This window comes from Sylvia atricapilla, chromosome 3 (assembly GCF_009819655.1).
Source record: "Sylvia atricapilla isolate bSylAtr1 chromosome 3, bSylAtr1.pri, whole genome shotgun sequence".
In the NCBI taxonomy this organism is placed as follows: domain Eukaryota; kingdom Metazoa; phylum Chordata; class Aves; order Passeriformes; family Sylviidae; genus Sylvia; species Sylvia atricapilla.
Window position 1 is genome coordinate 21,657,767 of NC_089142.1, and position 21,144 is coordinate 21,678,910.

At 33.2% G+C, this 21,144-nt stretch overlaps 1 protein-coding gene across 1 annotated transcript in view; it reads right to left on the reverse strand.

Moving 5' to 3' along the window:
- The window catches only part of CSMD1 (CUB and Sushi multiple domains 1), a 240,209-nt gene extending 219,481 nt beyond the window's left edge, over positions 1-20,728 (reverse strand). Inside the window, exons 1-5 of the mRNA XM_066314261.1 lie at positions 20,547-20,728; positions 16,364-16,551; positions 8,138-8,326; positions 4,288-4,404; positions 2,670-2,885 (exon numbers count right to left, since the gene is read on the reverse strand). Coding sequence (XP_066170358.1) covers positions 2,670-2,885; positions 4,288-4,404; positions 8,138-8,326; positions 16,364-16,551; positions 20,547-20,728 — 892 coding nt within the window. The remainder of the gene's footprint in view (positions 1-2,669; positions 2,886-4,287; positions 4,405-8,137; positions 8,327-16,363; positions 16,552-20,546) is intronic.
- Between the last annotated feature and the right edge of the window lie 416 nt (positions 20,729-21,144).

The following is a 21,144-nucleotide window of genomic DNA, read 5'->3' on the forward strand; positions in this document are numbered from 1 at the left end:
TGAATGAAAGACATATGAACACATGTTCAAAAAGTATGCTTTTGTAACTACACATCAGGAATAATTCAGGAGGAGTCAGAATAGACTAATGGAGAAAAAATCAGGGCCGCTACATAGGAAGAAAATCAAACTCAGAAAATATATGAGCCACCCATTTCCCACAGTATGCTGTGGAATTCTTTTTTATCCTGTTTTCTCATATAATTTTTTTCCTTAGATATCCAGCCACAACTACATTGAGAAAAGATGTTGAAAGAGAACAACTCAACATTTAATAGAAAAGGTTTGATTTAATATTTTTCAGAATATAATCTAAAAGACCCAACAGATCCCTTCTGGCAATAGATCAGAAAAAATGTTTTCTAGAACATTAACCCTGGAGGTCAGCAGAAAGTAAGGTCAAATCTACCTATTAAGAGGAAGAGATTCCATTTAGTCAAGGAAGAAACTAAACGAAGTTTTCTGAGTGAGTCTTTAGACTGCCGATATATAGAATAAAATAAATAAATCCTTCCCTTTAGTAACTCTCTTGTAGGAAAATTCTGAATATTAGAGGCAATCTATGAACTACATCAGTATCTGCTGGCAAAGTTTAAAAAACATATGACCTACTACCTCTGCTCCATACTGCAGAGGCTAAGCTAGACATGGAGATACCTTGTAGCATACCTTTAGGCACATGGCAATTTTCATGGAAAGTTTCTACATTTAATGGCATTCAAAACAGGTGATCTCACTAAACACTTCTTACTAAGAAGAAACGCATTCTCATTGTGTGAAAGTACAAAAACAGAATCACCTATTTGCTTCATAATTTAATGTACCTCATAATATTTCTCAAAATGTGTATTTAATATAAACGATGACATATACTCGCCCTGTATGTTGTAGTGGTAGTAGATAGGACATAAACCTTCAATTTCTTTCCAAAAGTTCTGTGATCCATATTTTTTGTTACTGCACAATTTTCCCCCTTGCATCCAAAATACTTTCTGTGGTTTTTCTATAACTTGGCTAATGCTCTTGACTAAGTAATAAACAAATTATCAGGGAAATAATTAATGTTTGTATTTTCATTTAAAACTTGTAAAATTGCTGATCTCTATTTTGTTGAGTCCAAAGTATCCAGAATGAATATATTTTAGCATTTAATAGGAGTAAATCCAACACTATAGCTCTAATCACTGAGGCACTTTTTTCCTTTTTTTAAATAAGCAAACAAAATGAGATGCATTACTCATGAATAGCATGATCATCTGTAAACATTGCCAATTCTCAACAAAATTTATTGGCTTTCAGTTCTTGAAAAAGGATGTAGGAGATTTGGATGTGAGCTCCCTATGCACTCCTTCCATAGAATATACAAACGCATATGCATTTCAACTAGCGCTTCATTCATTCATATGTGCCATGGGACAAGTGGAAGCTTCAGACAAGCCCTTCCTTAGCCTCAGAACCCAGCAGAGCTCAAACTTAAGGACTTACTCTGGTCCACAAGTTCTAACAATGGCAAATCTGGTCTATTTATACAAAATAATTATTTATTAAACAGACAGAGATAATAGACCAAAGATCCTAATGAGAATTACTACACAGTATACAACTAAATAACTACTAGTAGATTACAGCCTAGCATAAAACAGTGCACTATTTCAAGGTACCTATAATTAAAGATAGCAAAAGAAATAGTATTGTAATTCACCACCAAAATGACAATAATGTATACAGATTTCTTCACTTAACCCCTGGGGAGTAACTGTAAAATAGGAATCCCTATACATGGGAGAAACTCTGCACATTTCCGGGATCATGTATAGAGGATTTCTGATTTGTGAAAGTTTGATGTGACTTTCCTAGCTTGTGAGGGTCTGTCAGTAAGAAATCCAGCTTACCCTCTAGATCCCACTTCAAAAGTAAGATGTTTATTGGCAGTTGGGAGATGCCAGACCACTGGCCATTTTGGCTATGGCACCAAAATAACTCACTACAAAACATCTCATCCTGTTTGAGTTATCTGACCAGCTAACAAACAACAGATGAGCTCTTTTGGGGGTTGAGATGCCTTGCTACAATATGCTCATCTGTAATTCTACTTCCTAGCAATGGAGATAAACAAAGAAAATTATTGAGAAATGTATATTAGATGTCATCTAGTTTTAGAAGACTAAATAAGGAGCAGTAACAAATGTTTCAAGTATCTTAAAGAGATAATTTGTAGAAATATATCAATAGCTAACAAGTGTTTTATTTATCTTTATATATAATTTTCTATTTAAAAATCAGTCTTCAGTTTAGAGTCCTTTGTGAATCTGAGTTAGCATACCACTGCATTTTTAAAGTTTTCTATAATTTACAACAAATTAGTTCCTTTCTTCTGAAGTAGTACCTTCTATCTTCGTAACTTTCCCCCCTTAATTTTCCTCCAAACTTCTTTTTTAACAATTTTAATGTTTCTGTGAGAACAGGGAAAAATTAAAGCAGTCAAATCACCAACATTCTTCTCAATTATATTGGCCGCCTTTTTAAACCTTAACCAGTTTTCTATGATAGAGACTATACAATTTTGATTTTTTTTTAAACTTTATGATGTTTCATAATGTTTATGTTATCTGCAAGTGAAATGTCATCTGGTTCAGTTTAAAGATATTTAGAAGAATGGAATTCATTACCTGAAAATGTTATGTTGAAACCTTCGTAAGAAATTGAAAAATCAGATATAAATCGAAGCTGTGCAGTAAAATTTCCAAAGAGGCCGGCTTTAATTGTAGGGGGTAAGACTGAGCCAGTTAATCTTGCTACTGGTTCTGTGAAGCTCCCATCCTCAGTGATGAGCAAATAGTCATGAGAGCTCTCAAGGTGAAAAGTATGAAAAACCAGCTGTACACCTTTAAAAGAATTTTAAAAAGAGGAAAGAAAAGCATTTTATAGCAAGTTTTATATTCCTTCATATGTAGGTGACACAGAAAGTAATTCTTATTTTAGACGGAAACATTTTCAGAAAAAGTTAGAATCAAAACCTGAAATTCTGAAAGTATAATTTGCAGAAACCACATGAGCTCAACTGAATAATATGTGCAATGCAGATGCTTCAACTAATGACTTTAAGTCAATAGTTCCCATGACAGAATCAATGACATTCAGTGCTATTTTTATATAGCACTCTGAAAATTCAAATTTGTATAATTTAGGTGTTATTCAAGTTCCTGTACATCTCTTTCACTTATCATATCTACCTTGATTTAATTATTAGCTAGGAGATATACTTTAATACTTGGCTGAAATTTTGTATTTGTGTTCTATTTTTGCATTTCCTCCAACACAATTCTGTTTTTTAATTCTAAACTTCAGGGAAGTTTCCAAACACAACGACAAATCATACACAAGTTTTATGTACAGTCTTACAAAAATACAGATTTGTATTTTCTGGGACTGATCCTTTGCCTTATATCATGACTGTTTTTTTCATTTGCCAGCTTTCAATCCAGTAATGAATTAAATTTTGATTTACAGTTCAGTTTTCAAAGACAATAAATTTTCAAATACAATAAATATGATACATTTATAAATTTACTCTGGGGAACAACATTCTTCTTAGCACATTTTCTGATATATTTTACATTTGAAATGTCTTATGTATTTTAAACAAAAAAAATCCTTTAAGAAGATTTTAAGAAGCAGAAACTTCCATATACTTCTCAGAAAATTTTTATTATGCTTTGCTTTAATAGTATGTAACACGTTATTGGTACTATCTGGGCTTTTTTCCTTAGGTTTTTTTACACATTCCCCTAGTAGATAAGATGACAAGATCAATTATGCATTCAAATATTATATTACAGTATATGTAACAAAAATACATATAAGTTTTTGCTCTAATGGTTTATGTCTGAAATCTAAGGTTACTAATACAGAGATTAAATCTGCTCCTTTATGCTTAATAATAGTGAATAGCCATCAGCAAGGTCCTGGAATCTTTGACTGAAAGAAATTTAGAGCTATTTAACAAGTAGCTATTATTTCCCCATATTTTACTTCTTCTACTCTTTCCCATTTTTCTGAGACTAAAACACATTGCCTCTGGCAACTGTTAAAAAGAATTCTTCCTTTGAGAAATAAAGACAAACTGGAAATCCCACCTTTGAAGACATTTATTTTGGGAATTTAAACTTCTTCCTCAAAGTAAACTGCTCATTAAATTCATAAAGGACATTTATTTTTTTATCCATATGTGTCTGATTTTTTTTCCACACAGACATTATATATATACAAAACATATTAGATACTTACCCTTGCCATGGGACACTTCAATAGTCCAAGTGCAATTTAAAGAGTTTGGGTAAAAATCAGGAAAACCTGGAGAAAGAACAGTTCCACTCTTCCCATGAATATATCCACCACATAAAGCTTGAGGAAAAAAAAGAAAAAAACCTGAAGCAATACGAAAAGCCTATCTTGTAAAAGGGTTTGAGAGAGAGAGAGAAAGAGAGAGTTCATTTTTAACTATACTTAAAATTTAAAATAGAGTCAAGGATTAAAATAAGAAGGTAATTAATCCAAAATAGCAACATTCATTTTGACAACAATTTTTTTCTTCTAAATTAGTCCTTGAAATGGAGTTTATTTTTCATCTACAGCTTCTCCTGGTAGTCAGCAGAATATAAAAATAAGTAAAAATTTTTATCGTACGTATTAATTCCTGTTGCAATAGTATATAAGAAATTAGGGAATTTTTTTGTGACGTAATTAAAAAAATAATATCCTGTTGCTACTTTTCTTTCACTAAATATTTTGAAGTGCATGCAAGCAACTGCATTTTTAACAAACAAAAATACTTAAGTAAAAAAAGCACATTTTTTTCAAATAAGTAAAAGTTTGATAATTACTGCAATGCTCAGGGGGAAAAAAAGTGTAATTTCGTCTTTTTCAAAGATTTAGATAGTCCCATCATAAGTAATTTATTTGTTATTGAATATTTTGGAAGACATACTAATTACACTAGAAACATTTTAGGCATTGTAGAATTTGTTAAACTAGGCTGTTCAAATTTACATAGCAAATTAATTAAAGTTTAAGATTTCCATGCTGAATTGCTCACAGATCTTATAAATACAGCATGACTGTGCTTTTCACTTATCTCTTGCTGTCCAGTTTTTATGCTCTTGTTTACTTTGAAATTTTAATATACTAAATATTTAAACAATAAAGCAACAAAACATTAAGATGCTTTTAGTCTTCTTCCTCACATAGAGTGATACACTTTGCCATTAACTAGATGAAAAATATTTATGACAAAATATTCTATAAACTTGCAGTACCTTTATGTAAATGTGTTGTATATATATACATATAGTTTGTTTATAGCTTAAGTTCATTTTTTTCATTTCTTATTAGACTAAGGTTGTTAAAGTTTTAATGTTTTTTGAATTTATTTAACTTATATATATTTATAAGTAAGTAGAAGAACAGGAAATATTTCCAGCCTGATTTTACCTGAATATAGTTATTTCTGTATGCAAATGTGAATTAAAACACATTTGACTAAACCCACAGTAAATACATGGTTGATAATACTTAATAATAAAAAACAGCATTACAGGCATCAGGTTTACAGTGCCATAAATGAGCAATAATACATTCATTCAAGAATCCTTATCTTATTCTGTAAGCACCACAGAAGGAAGGAAAATATTTGACTGTGCAACGTTACTGAAAGTAGATATTATATATTTCAAAACAATTTACATATTTGAAACAAAAATAAAAATATCAAATTGATGTGCTTTAATTTAGCTATCACTCAAAAATTATTTTCTTGTTCAACCTTGGCACTATCATATTTTGAGAATGACACATTACTTCGAGGGAACTTTAACTACCTTTTGTTTGTACACAGGTTTATTTCTTCTTTGTTGGCATGAAACACAGCAACATGCTTTTCCCTTAGGCATTTATTCTGCTAAATTAATTTCTGAAGTTAAAATTTTGAGAACATCAGTACTCTACAGATGAGTGCAAAATGCTCATTTCTACTTCAGTTAAATCTGTCATATTCCAGAAATTTGGGTCACAGCTTGTTGAGCCTCAAAAGTCAGATACAGAATGATTACAGAATAGAGTGTGAGTCCTATTCCATGTTTTTAGACTAGTTAATACAATGGAGTTTAATCTATGAGGAAAAGAAGGAGAGACTGAATGCACGTTGAACCCTTGTGTGTTGCTTGCCTAGAGAACATACTCCAGAAAGGCTTGACATTTTCCATACACTCACATGAAAGTGGGTGAAGGACCTGGAGAAACAAACCTCTTTCAATGAGTGAAAATTAACTAGCTCTTCCTGAAGTTCAACATTCATATGCAAAATAAAAGAGTTCAATATTCATATTTTGACTCAAAAATGCATCCACACATTTTGTTACAAAGTAAATAGAAAAATATGTGAATACTATTCAAACTTCAGATTCCTTTGCATTCATCAATCTATCAAAGCAAAGCAAACAAGGAAAGACACCCATAAAAACAATGAATTTTTCTTAAAAAACGTTTTGTATCTGTACTTGTGAAGGAGGAATGAGTTGCAGTGATTACAAGGTGAGTGAATTTGCATGCTAGATTAGCTAACTTCTATAATAACATTTTGGTGGTTTAGATGTTTTGAGCATGGGGCCAGAACGCTGTAGTGAGAGCTAGAAGGAGAAGACTAGTGCTGAGATTTAACAAAATACTTTAAAAAAGAGTGGGAAACTAAAATACTTTGCGGAATCTAACTCTTAGTTTGTCCTCTGACATTCCAATGTAATCAATGAAAACCTTGGACCTCAAAAGCAAGCTACAAATACATTAATGCAAGTAATTCACTAAAGCATGTGCCGTTCTTTGCCATAGTTCAGTGGTTACTGTAAGAGGGATTTTGTAGCAACTATACAAGGATTCCATGAAGAAAATAAGCTGATTCAGAGGTTCACAGAAACAGAACTTAGCCCAAAAATCCAATTGCAAAAAAGAGCACAGAAATAGTTGTGAATACAATTGTGCTGGTTTTGGATGGGACACAGTTATTTTTCTTCTCAGTATGGGTCTGTGCTTTGGATTTGCACTGAGCACAGGGCTGGTAATACAGAGATGTGTTTGTTATTGCTGAGCAGGGTTTACACAGAACCAAGATTTTTTTCTGCTTTTCATGTCACACTGGTGAGGAAGTTGGGGGTGAGTAGGAAATTAGGAGGAGACACAGCAGGACAGGTGATGACAGCTAACTGAAAGAATAACCTGCACCATACAGCATCACACTCAGGATATAAAGTGGGGACAAAAAGGGAAAATGGAAAAGTTCAAGCTGATGATATTTGTCACTCTAAATGACCCTTACATGTGATGGGGCCCTGCAGCTCCTGGTAGTGCCTGAATACCTGCTGTCCTTGGGAAGCAGTAAATAAATTCCTTGGTTTGCTTTGCTTCTGTGCACAGCTTTGGTTTTTCTTACTAAACTGTCTTTACCTGGGACTGCCAACACTTTAAGCCTTCTAATTCTCTCCCTGGTCATTCTGGTCAGAGTCAGCAAGCAGCTGCGTGAGGATTGGTTGCTGGCTGTGGTTAAACCATTAAGTAATTCAGCATTTTAAAAAATGTGTAATGAAAGCTCTAGACAGTTTCATACTTCATATGCATCAAAGCAATTAATGAACTAATCAAAATTTCAAAACAAAAATATGTTAAGAAAATTAATTACATTGGTTGATCATGGTCTATTTGTTTTAGTATTGAGCATCCTAAATTTTAAGCAATCATTTGAGTTTGCAGTATTTAGAGTTTAATGCATAAATTAGGTTTCTTTGCTTTGTTTTGAAAGTATTATGTTTATGGCACCATTTTGAGTCACAGTTAAACAATGGCACCCTGTGAGAATCTGAATTTTTCTATTTGTGAATATGTGCCTGATTGTTTTCAGTACTTCACTGAAAGCTGATACAGAGATGTAAAGCATGGTTTTTAATAACAATAAAATAATATTTTAAAAGTATGCATTTGCTGAAGGGAGCTGAAGGGAGGCAGTAGCAATGACAAGCTTAATTAGTTTTGAAAAATACTTTATTAACTTTTGTGGATTTTAAAGCTGCCATCAAAAGCGCTTGACACTTACCATCACAGCTGGGTAATGCATGATTCCACTGATGGTTTCTTTCACATATGAGAGGTTCTTCATCACTCAGTGTATATCCTGGATCACAGCTGAAGGTTACTGTGGAGCGGATATTAAAGTTGTTACCATGGCGATGGCCATTCACAGGAATTCCCGGGTCAAGGCAGGAGTCTGATTCCAGAGTAACACCTGAAACACACAGATTTAATTTTGTTTTTCACCTTTATTCGAGATAGTAAACACACACACACACACAAAACCCCAAAACAAACAAACAAAAAAAATCCCACAAACAAAACACAAAACAAGGAAGACAGGAAAAGAACAAGCCTCCTGAAGATCCTAATTAGCCTTACCTGAGAACTGATATGGGATATAAAACCCTTTCTCTAGCTGCTATCTGACTCACAGAACAGTTTTCCAATTTTAAGTTTCATACGATAGAGAATTCCAAATTAAATAGAAAAAGACTGGAGCTTGAAGGTATATTTTGTCAACCAAATAAAAATACCTAACCAATAAAAGTACTGGACATCTGAAACTATAGGTAGATAATGCAGTTCAAAGTATAAATAAAAATTTTGCTAGCATATAAATAATATTTGATTATTTCATCTGTTCAGTTTTTGACACTCCAGGAAAACTCAATTTTCTTTTGCATAATTATGATTATTTGGTACAACAAGAAGCAATGTCAAAAATCTGCAATTGAAGAACTCACAAACTACTGAATTCTTACAGATATTATCCTATGCATGAAAAAAAAAGAAAGACAAATAATATAACTTTCACAATTGTATAACTCTTATCTGACAGAAAGAGCCTCTGGTAATTATGTCTTACAGGAGAGATTAAGTAGTCTTTGGCAAATCAACCTGGAGCTATCCACTGAAAAAACCTCCCTGAAATTATGAAATGAAGGATCATTAACTGAACATTATACATTGTGCTTCTAGTGATAGCAAATGATTGTGGAAATTAATAATATAATGAGCAATAATGTATACACATGAGGGAAATGAATAGAGACTCTCTATTGGGATGATAGGAATTTGTGTTTTATTTTCTGTTACTACGTGTGGTGAATTGACCTTGTCTGGCTTCCAGTTCCCCCCTCAGCTACTCTCTCCCTACTCGCTTCAACAGTACAGGTGGGGAGAGTAAAAGGTAGAAAATAACATGAAGAAACTCAAGGGCTAAGACAAAGACAAGAAGATCACATAATAATTACCATCACAGTCAAATGAATTTGAGAAAAAATTATTTAACTTTATGCCAATTAAAAATAGACTAGGATGGTGAGAAACAAAACCAAAAACTAAAATACCCTGTCACCCTCACCCCTGTATTAGGCTTGCATGGCCAAGTGCTAGTTAGTAGACAGGGCTACAGGAGTGGCTTCTGTGAGAAGCTGCCATAAACTTCCCACATGTCCAGCAGAACCAATGCCATCTGGCATCAGGATGGGCGTGCTGCTTGCAAGAGCTCAACACCTCAGAGATGGTGGTAGAGCCTCTGTGATAACATAGTTATGAAGAATACAAAAAGTTGCTGCAGAAAACCAGCAGCCATAGAGAAGAGTGAGAATGTGAGAGCAAAAATTCTGAGACACTAAGGTCACTGAAGAAGAAGAGGGAGGAAGTGCATAAGGTTTGGAAGCCCTTATGCACTTCCTTATGCACAATCCATGCTGAAGACTGGGGTGAAGCAGCTGTCCTACTACAGCCTATGAAAGTTCACAGTGGATCAAAGATCCACCTACAGCCTGTGCATGACCCCACTCTGGAGCAGATGGATGCTCAAAGGAGACTGCAGTCTTGTGGGAAGTCCACACTGGAGCAGGTACCTGGCAGGATCTGAGGTCTGGTGGAGACAGGAGACCATGCAAGAACAGCCTTGCTGGCAGGACTTGTGACCCTGTAGGAGACCCACACTGGAGCACTCTGTTCCTGAAAGATTGCACCCCATCATGCCAGGGCCATCCATTAAGAACTGTAAATTCTTCAAATTTTAAGTTCTGAAATAAGTTCTTCAAATTTTAAATATTCATGGAAGACAGTCTCCGGGGAGAGGAGCCCAGTGTTAGAGGAGAAGAATCTGAGGGTTCCTTCCACCAAGGAGGAATGAATAGCAAAGATAAGGCCTGATAAACTGATCACAACCCTCATGCCCTGTCCCCCTGCACTTCTCAGAAAAAGGAGGTAGATAAAATTTAAAATGAAGTTCAGCCAGAGAAGAATGGAGGGTACGGGGAAGGTGTATTTAAGATATGGGCACCTGGGATCTAGCCAAGGTTATTCCACCACAACATTCTCCTTCATAGGCATTTCCTAGTTTCTTAGCCCTCTAAAGGGATAAGAAGGTGCTGGTTCTCTCAGCAGCTTGTGTATCTCTAAATATTTCTGTGGAAGTTGTACTCTCAGTTTACTGCTTCTACCTTGCCCTGTTTATCATGGACTACCATACAGCCTTAGGAACAAAGTAGGAGGAGTTCAAAAATAAGGGAAAAAAAAAGATTTATCAGGGCATAAAGTAAAGGGTTAAGAACTATAGATATGAGTGTTGGAAGCAGAACTACAAATAAAAATATCATAAATAATGACTCTAGCTTTCACAGAGAAATATTCCCTGTACTCTCCAGCTCTTCTTATATCTCACTTAGAATTCAGATTTGAAAGCCTATGATCTAGTTTTCATGAGGTAACCCTGACATACTTAAATTCTAGACGAATAAGTTTCTCCAGACTTGACTGCATACTCTTAATGCAAATGTACTGCATTAGCTAGTACAGTGCATTTTTAGGTTCCATTCGCCTAAATAAAATTGCTTAAAATAGTCTCAAAGATCCCATCTAAGTCTATAAGATTCTGCACTTTCAGTGCCCTTAATAATTTCATCTCTATGAAATTTTAACTTTCATACATGTTAGTTTTTTTCCAGACAAATCATACTTCATTTTTCTGAAATATGTTAGTGTAGATGGAGGTCAACAGCAGCACTCTTAAAATTCCTTCCTCTTAGGGCAGCCTACCACCCTGAACACATCAGCTGCTTTGGCATTCTGAGTCACACATAAGAGGTAAACTCATCGGTTTCTTTTTGAAATGATAATTCAAAATTACATTGACTCTATTGTATCACATTTTTGCAAGAAGACCAAAAGCTACAGGAAATTTATCAACTTCCAACTTCCTGACTGAAGTAGTAGTTCAGTTCAGGCAACAGAGTTTCATTCCCAGGGAAAATTATTCAGTATGTAAGTTTCAGCAAACATGAACATAGCTGAAAAGAAATAATTCTTCTTCTCCTTCTTTGCATGAATATTTTACTTTTTTTCTTAATAGGATATAACCTGAAATTAAATAATGGGCAATACTGAGAGTCCTGACTACAAAAAGATAGGAGAGATTTTGGCACAACAGTGATATATGTAGTTGGAAAATAGTTGTAAAGGGTTGATTGAGAAAGAGCACTGGCAGTAGATCAAACTCTAGGAGAGGCTGCAATTATTAGCTCCTTGGGACCATGACATCATTATCACACTTCACCTCCTGCCTGCAAAGTCATAGCTTTTCTAAACAAGTACAAACCTTTCAATGATTCCTTATGTGTCATATTTTCCATGTTAGTAACCTTCTACTCTTTTTAAACTGTGTCACAAACTGGACACAGTAGCATCTCTGGTCATCAAATGAAGTGAAATAATTTTTGAACAAGTCCTACATAAAACAGTCCCATTGACAAAACAAATGTATTTTCTGAAAACGTCATCTGTTTTTTTAGATGGTTAAACACCATGTCTATAAGATTCAATATTTTGCAATATTACTACATTTTTCTCTGGATTATGTAAGTTCAGTGTGGCATTCAAATCTTTTTCTATCGTGCAAGTCATTTCTCCTTCTCCATTTAGGCTTAGCAAGTTTCTTTATAGAATTAAATTGTTCTTTGTTTTACAGTCTTTCTACAGTTCATCTAGCTTGTTTTGAAATCTAACCTTCTCAATCATAGTGCTTGCTATAACTGTAGGTTGGAATCATCCTCAAATTGTAACTGTTCTTATATCGTCATCAAAAACAATAATAAAATATTTTTTCACAGCATCACAGTAACTACATAACAATTTAGGGTGGAAGGAACTTCTGGGGGTCATGGAGTCCAAACTCCCTGCTCAAGCAGGGTCTCCTAAAGCTATGTGTGGAGGTAGGTCCATTTCTGGATGTATTTTTAGTATCTCCAAGGATGATGATTCCACAGCCTTTCAGAGAAACTTTTTCCAGTACCTACTATATTGTATTGTACACTTATTGTACTGTAACAATTTCATCTACATTAAATTTCTATTTTTTTCTCTGAAAGATTTCTAAAAGCCTTATGAATGTGAGCACAGGATTGTTTCCTCCCCTTTCTATTTCCAAATCTACAAAAGCAGTTAACCTGTCAAGAAAGAAATTAAGTTGGCTTGACATAATCTGTTTTTATCAAATACAATTAATTTATTTCCCATGATTTTGTTTATGAGCTTGAAACTTGTATCTTTCAAGAGCAAAGATAAAACTTATGTCCTTGATCCTTCTCGTCCAAATTCTTTTTTTCCTTCTTCATCCTTGCTTGGAGAAGTGTGTGTCCTTCTTCCTTACAGACTTGAATTTTCAGACAAAATATTCAGTGGAGTGGTCCTTCCTCTTTACTCTGAGTATAACACAGGGAATTTCAACAGTCCCTGATGAATAAAATATACTTAATTATTTCAATATTATGTACTATCCTCTCTTCATATTCCTTACTCTTACCTTGAAAATGTTCATTTAATTACATTAAGTAAATGGTAAAAATTATTCTTTTCTGCAAAAGTTGCAGAACAGGAACAAAACATTTAGTCTTGCCTATGACCACTGATTTTTGGTCAAACTTTTTGAGTAATGTTTTTCCCCTTATTTGAATATATTTATAGATATTTTTGTTACTGTCTTTCTGTCTCTTGTTCTTGGAACTAAATATGTACTTTAGAGTATTCTGTTTATCCTGAGAAATTTGTGTTATTCTTTGATTGCTATCTATAGTAATATTTCAGTATATCTAATATCTACATTATTAACTCTTGAGTTATGTCATTAAAAGGAATTTTTAAATAGCTACAGGAACCTTTCTCAAGAATAAAAATAAAAAAAAAATTAAAAAAGGAAACAAAACAAACACAAAACCAGCAAAATTAAACAAAATTAAGGAAAAGCAATAACAAAACAAACAAACCAAAACCAAAACAAATTCAAACCCACCAAAAACCAAACAATAGTGTTCTATTTGGCTTTTCATTCAATTTCCTTTAAAAATTACTTTCAGAATTCATTTGTAAGGACTCAAGGACATTCACCTACCAATCTGTCAAATTTGGTGGTTTAGATCTTGAAAGCTATTAATTTATTCACCATGTTGCTTAATTCTTTCAGTTCTTATCAATTATAAACTCCATTATTTTGTGGTCATTTTCCCAAAAACTGCCTTTCTTATTTAGCCTCTGTATTGATTCTTAGCAATAGTAAAATGGACTGCTGGGAAAAAAAAATCTTCCCCAATATTTCAAATCTTTTTCTATTGACTCTATCCTGCCACAGAAAATTGAATGAATCTTTTCCTCATATCCAGACTATCCAAAGGATTTTTTTCCTCAAATGAAAATGTGTATGCAAGTGTTTTGATGCTATGTTATCATGGCTAAAATTGATTGTGGAGTGTCTGACTGATTTCAACACTTTGTCAAATCCATAGAGATTGCATATTTCGGAGTATAAAAATTTCTTTCCTGAAAGGTAATCTAAACAAATATCTAATTTTATACACTATGAATAAAGGATCACCTTTATTTTTTTATTATTGATGATTTTTATTTAAGAAAAAATCACCATATTGATTTTGTAGATTTTTTAATGGCCTCGAGAAGGAATGTTTTTTCTAAGACGAGTAATCTTTGATGTTAAAACAATTTCCCTGACTATGTAAGAGAATTGTAACATTTATCAAATATACATTGATGTAGAGTGTAATATGACTCTCTCAATACATGACTAAAATATGATCTATTTTTTTAAATTTTAGGATAGAAGGAAATATTAGTCCACAGAAAGTGCAGACTTTGAAGTAAAGCATTTGGATTTAGGAAATAATTGATCAAGTTGTTTTGCAAATTATCACGTTCTCTTATACAAGGAAAGAAAAATTTCAAACATACTTTAATAAACAAAGGAACAAATTGCATTAAAGGAACCTGCAGATAAAATATTTCTATCTGTTTTTGTTTAAGAAAGACTGACTGCACAACCTACTTCACAGAATGAGGAACCAAAAACCCCCCACAAAAACAAACAAAAAATAATCAAACAACCAGCTAAACAAAGTCTACCCAAAACACAAACTAGGGAATCTGAGAGATCAAGAAAATATAATTGAGGCACAAAGCACACTTGCCAAAATAAAGATTAATTATTTTTAACAAAAAATTAATATTTTATCAGTAGTTTTACTTAGGGAATGTTTTAGGCACTCTATTATTTTTTTTGCTTAGGTGCATAAGAGTTGATATACACTGTCTGCATTAGCTATGTTTGAAGTGTCATCCATAGGCTGAATGACAGAAATTTAAGGAGAGGAATGAACAAATTATTTTCAGATCTTTCACAGTAACTTTAATGGGTTACATATTTATTAAAGCTATATTACAGTCATATTTTAGCTTGGTAGAATATTACTGCCATCTCAAATTCAACTCAGTTTAGCCTATATTGAACTTTTTATTTTAAGCAAGGTTAAGAACCTTCTGCTTCACAGTGCAGTAAATTACTTTATCATCAAAGTTATGCCTATAACTTTTTAAAGTTATTTTTAAGAAGAAGATTTTTAAGACATTTCCAAATAAGACAGATATTTGAACTTCCAAAGAAAATGTCTTAAAACTTAAAATTTACTATCTTGCCTTCTAAAAATCTAAGAAATATGAAACAAATAGAAGTTCTGTTGTGATATCTTCAAAATTAGCAACTTCTATAGTGAAACCTCCAAGGGAAATCAAAATATAATTTTAGCCTCCTGTGTTCCTGTCAGATTACTCAAGGCTTCCATTAGGTCTTTCTGCCTGGCTTTGTTCTTTGAAAACACTGACTTTATCAACTTAGTAGCCTCATCTTACTAGTTATTGTGATGACTTTCCTTCTACGATATACACTATTGTCAATACAGAGTAAAGGATCACAGAAATGCTACAGGAGCTCCTGATGACTTGCACAAGAAGATAGACTCTGCAGAAAATTTTAGCTCTGTTACATAAACATACAAAACACAAGACAAAATAGAGACAATTTTCGCTCTAGTGAGAAATCTATTTAGTGAGAAATGTAGTGTGAGGACAAAGACAATATGAACAGTGAGGCTGTGACTAACTTAAAAAGTCTTGTGGAACAAATGCACTGACACAGGTGTGAAGTGTTTAGCTAGCTTTCTCTGCACAGCTTTTTATTTAGTTTTTGTTCAAGTTTTGATATGGCTATAAAATATATCTGGACTATTCTAGATTCAACATTACAGCAAATTTACAGCAATCAGGTTAGTTTCCAAAATAAGAACAACTGATAAAATGGATGTTACTAGGCTGGCACAACCATAGTAAACACACAAACTCTCTTCAATAGATAATTAGGTGAATGGTTGCACTATCATATTAAGATCAGTGTCACTTCAGACCATTTAATATACATAATTTTATGCACTTAATTTAAAAGAAAATGCTATTATGATGATTCTACAGTTCACATGGAGATATTAATATTGTTTTATTTGCATTTTGAAACCATTATAGGAAGGATCCAAGTCTGTTCAGCCCTACAAAAACCAGAGAAAGGGAAAAAAAGAGAAAGTGAAATTTAGAGAGAAGATAAGGGACACCCAAACAACGTGTCTTTAGCCACAAGGGAAAGTTTCTAAAATTACTTTGCATTTGATTAAAAATCTAGACCTGTAAGGACCCAGAATAACATAAAATAACTCATGAATAAAAAAATTCCAAAATTAATACTTCCAGAATTATCTGTCAGTATAGCATAGAGTAAACACAATTTGTTCTTCCACAAATATAACTACTGAATTTTATTTGTTCCCATTTGTTCGCTCATTTTCTAAATTAATGGGTTTTTTCAAGATTAAATAAAAATCTATTAGAGAAATACTAGACTTACTCTCATAGTGAATTAGGAAACCAACACTGGAACGACTGTTGTCCGTAGTGAACAGCAGATACATATAATTCCCAGTACTGATAAGGAACTGTGGTGCTTGTGTTCCATGGTACTCTCCAATTAATGGTGATGAATTAGCTGGCCCATCTCTGACTTCCAAAGTGTCATAATTAACTTCAGTCTGGAATCTGAAAAGGAATATGCAAGTCAGCTGGTGGATGGACAAATGGTGTTATTTTCTTCAGCTGTTAGAAATGCAGCCCTCTATAGCTGATCAAGAATACCATACATAAAAAAAAAAAAAAAATTAAATAGCTACAAATCCATCCACGTATTACTAAGAATAACAATTAATGAATCATTGTCCTTGCTTTGTTTTGTAGTATTGTAAAAAAATTGTAAGGGATTCAGCATACTTGAGATCAGACTGGCCTTCAGAAAGACATTTAGTGGGAAATCTGGGTACAAAAATGCAAATTGTCTCAAAATTTAATTATGAAGGTCCAAGAAATTTTTTTCCCTCAGGTTAAGTAATAGTTGGACACCCTAGGAACATTTTCAATAACACTTCATTATTTCATCTCAATAATTTCATTATTTGCTATTTGCTATTTGTTTTATAGATAGTCAAGTATTTAATTTTGGGTTTGTTTACAGTTTTTATTCTAACACAGCTTGTTACTTTACTTTTAGGTAATAATTTTTGTCCTATGAAATAAAGCAGCAAAAAATTACTGGATTTAAATCAAATCTTTATTTTGAAATTAGTTACAGTTATAATAAGCATGACTCCTTAGTTTACTTTAATGTGTCAAAAAAAACAAAAAAAACCCCAACCAGGTAATATAGACAAGAGTGGGAAGTAAGGAGACTAATCAGAGTTGATTTACAAAAAAAACCCAACAACAGAGTCAATGTATCTTCCAATCACTAAACCACACCTTATTTTGCAAGTTCATAATGGATATCTATGTATGCAGTTTTCTACCACTAGTTCTTAAACTGCATAAATCTGCTCTTTCTCTAGATGAACTTGAACTGGCACTTTTTACATCAGAAGCTGTTCAAGATAATTTGTCATTATATAAGATTCTGATATGCTGTAATATCTAAACCATGCATGCATAAATTTTCCTGTCAATGAAGTTTGTGCTATTACACAGATACCCACACCCTTCTAAATAATTTTGTATGCAAACTCATTATTCTTATTTTCATCTTTCAGAAATATCTATGTTGTGAGATTTTTCTCTTCTATTTCCATAGGGTCTATTAGTTCAACTACTGAGAGCAGAAGAAATCCCTACTCAATACAATATTTTTTTCAAAGTGAATGCCTTTAGCTGTCTTGCCAATATGGGACACATTTAGCAGTCCAGAGATAAGAAACTGTGCTTTTGTAATAAAGGAAAAGTGCAAAATATTAAACACTCAAGAAAGGAGAAAAATATGTGACATTCCTTCAAAGTGTACATAAACTTTATACTTCATTAGGCAATGATAACAGAATGACCAAGCTCCCATCCAGGCCGTTACATTTTACAGAACAAATAGCATTGTTCTTGGATAAACATCTTCACAGACACATCAGTATTGAACAACATAAGAACAAGTTCAGTTTTAGCAAGTATTTAGTATTCTTTCTAGTTCTTGTCTAATGGTTCCTTGAAAACGAAGGCACAGCCAGAAGTCAGAAAGCTTTTGCTTTGCTATCAGAGCTAATGACTGCTGGGAAAATTACTTAGGCACTTCATATTGTTCTTTCCTCTTCACACACAAAACTCTAGATTTATGGTACTTTATTTGGATAAGTTGGATAAAATCCAGATGATTGCTTTTACTGCTATCTATTCACTCTGACAGTGGAATACAGAGCTTGCAGGTTTGCTAATACATTAAGCATTTTTAGGACCCATTTCTGGCAGTGAAATCAGCTAGAATGGAATGGCCCACATCCATATTATTAAATACATGCTTTAGCCTGGTTGACAAACTCAAGGAGCATGTTGGAGACTATTTCAACAATTTAGCTGCATAAATACGAGTTTTTGTGTCTGGAAAGGCTCACTGATTTCATTTGATTTACCAAAATAGACAGCTACAGAGGGCATCACTGAAGTACTTGACAGTTTTTCAGCACCCTTCCATAAATTCAGAGATTATACATTGATTTATCCTGCAGTAGAATGATGAAAGCAGACACAGCTCGGCTGGTTTAAATGCTTTATTTGTACTCATGATGAATAGACTCAAGATCAATAATTGAATAGTTCAATTATTTTGACAGTTATGTTTGTGAAGGAAACTAATTAGGAATAAAGTGCTCTCAGCCAGCAATTGTGGTTTTCTTAGCAGGGCACTATGATGACAATGGATGGCAAATCCTTGCTGGAGACAGAAACCAGAAAATAACTCTTAACAACAATTGCTACTATAACAATGATCTTTATTGCCAATAGATTCCTGCTCACGTCAAACTCCAGTGTGACTTTATAATTCACTTGTTTGATTTTAAGGGTTTAAGGCAATAAATTGTTTTCTGAATTGGGCTGAGTTTGTTGTTGGTTTATATTCTTAGTCTTTGCACTTTTCCTAAAGTGATAAATCAAGACAATTTGTTATTGGAAGTTCTTCATCACTACTGAAAGTACCTAATTAGGGGTTATTTTTTGTGTTTTGGCTTATTTTAATGTTTATTAGCTTACTCATATAGGAAAGAGGTAGGACGTCCTCCAAATGTACATAGATAATTTTAAAAAGACTTAAAGGATGCTGTGTTATACTATTCTTCATACAGTTGAGTTGGCTTTGGATACAGAGGTTAGTTGCATAAATTATCAAATTACTTTTTATCAATATTCTAAGTACCAATGGTTTTCACATCAGCCATTATTGTTCTACCCCTTTCCTCATAACTTGAATCAATTAGATTTTACTTTTCTGTTACCCTTCCAGGCATTAGGCACAATCTGAAATGCAAAATGTTTCAATGTACACAAATCATAGGATCATGCAGTCATTTGCTGCTACTTCTGGAAATTTTCTAAGGACTCTGGAAAGGCACATTTGTCTAGCAACATTAAAGCTTCATTAGCACAAGAGTGAGATAATTTACATTATTAATATCACATTTGTACAAAGCTTCATTCTGTCAGGTAAGTCTTTGAGGCAAGTAATACAGTAAAGTGTGAAAGTGTTCAGTTTTCCCCAAACTAGACCAAATACTTGAGAAAAATATTCTGTTTGTTCCTGATTTGTTTACTAATTTTTCATTTGCTAACATTATATCAGACAGCAAAATTAGTTTTTCTTGTAAGCAATAAAAAGTTTTCCATGGAATTTTTTGCCTTTGTGTTGATAAAAGAAAATAATCCTACTGCAAAAGCAAGGTTATACTATTTTTAACGATTTTTTTCTTTGTCTACCAAAACCAACATGATGAGTGGCAATACTGTTTTCCAACTGAAAGAATTAGGAAATGGCAACAGAATCCGTTTGCTAATAATGTTGAGATAAAGTTGAAGTAGATTAATTGTATATCTGCTGTACTTCCAAAATTTTATGTAATCAGAATTCTAATTTTGTGACAGGGTAAACTCCAAGTTCTTGTTTAATTTCATTGCAGTTCCATTTGTACACAAAACTCTGGAATTCTGTTAATGGAATACCTATACGCATCTGTCTAAAATTCAGGAAATTAGGTCCTTAAACTGCACCACATGTCACAGAAGCCTATGTTTCTCATTAATTTTCTCAGAAATATTCCCATCACACTGTTAAGGCCATACACATTCAAACATCTGTAACTTCAGGCAATGCATTTCCTTTTACAAAATTTAAATGCTCCATCTTATAAATAAAACTGTTATTTCCATTTAAGAAGACATCCCCTAAACCTCAGGCTTCTGATCAAATGCTTGAAAATAAATATAAACCTATAAATACTATTAAATCCTTAATGAGAAAAGAAAAAAAAATCTTAAAATTCTGAAACTTCCTGCTGAATACAATGGAAGCAAACAACACATTAGAAAGCTTTAATTATCTACTTCTAGGAATAGTATTGTGTTGCAATGAAGTTCCTTTATGTGGATTGAGTTCTTGAAGTACATACCTATGCTTCAGTAATAAAACAATTATTAATCCTCAGACCCTACTTCTTGTTAGACTTTATGATACTCACTTGTCAAAAGTGATCTTAATGGAATGTCCTGGTCTAGCTTCAATCACCCATTCACAATTAAGTGAGTCCTTGTAATATCCTGGCCACCCTGGTGGCAAAATAACACCACTTGATGCTGTCAAATGTCCACCACATGGTGCTGAAAAAAAAAAAAAAAAAACAAAAAACCAAACCTCGCACATTTTTAACATATAAATTATTTCTAATATATTATATATTCAAAGAAATTTCAAAGAATCAAATTAAAATGCATAGAAATACAAGTTCAATATTGTTTTAAGAGTTTAACACAGCGTTATGAACACTTTCTTTTCTTCAGAATCATAAGGCATGCAATGTGTTTTACCAACACTTATTGTTCTCTCTATATTTTAATACACAGTGCATGGCACTTGGGTCTGCTAGCCTTACTTCTGTTGAAAATCACAGTATCTTGTTAAAAAGTGATGCTGTCTCATCACATTTAGATCCAGTATGATTCCACATTTACATGGAAATGTCAGAAAAATTGTTCCAAGTAATTATTACGATTGTACTGTGCCACCTTTTTGAGCAATCACTGAGCTCAATGGAACTGGAAGTTGTAAATATTCCACTG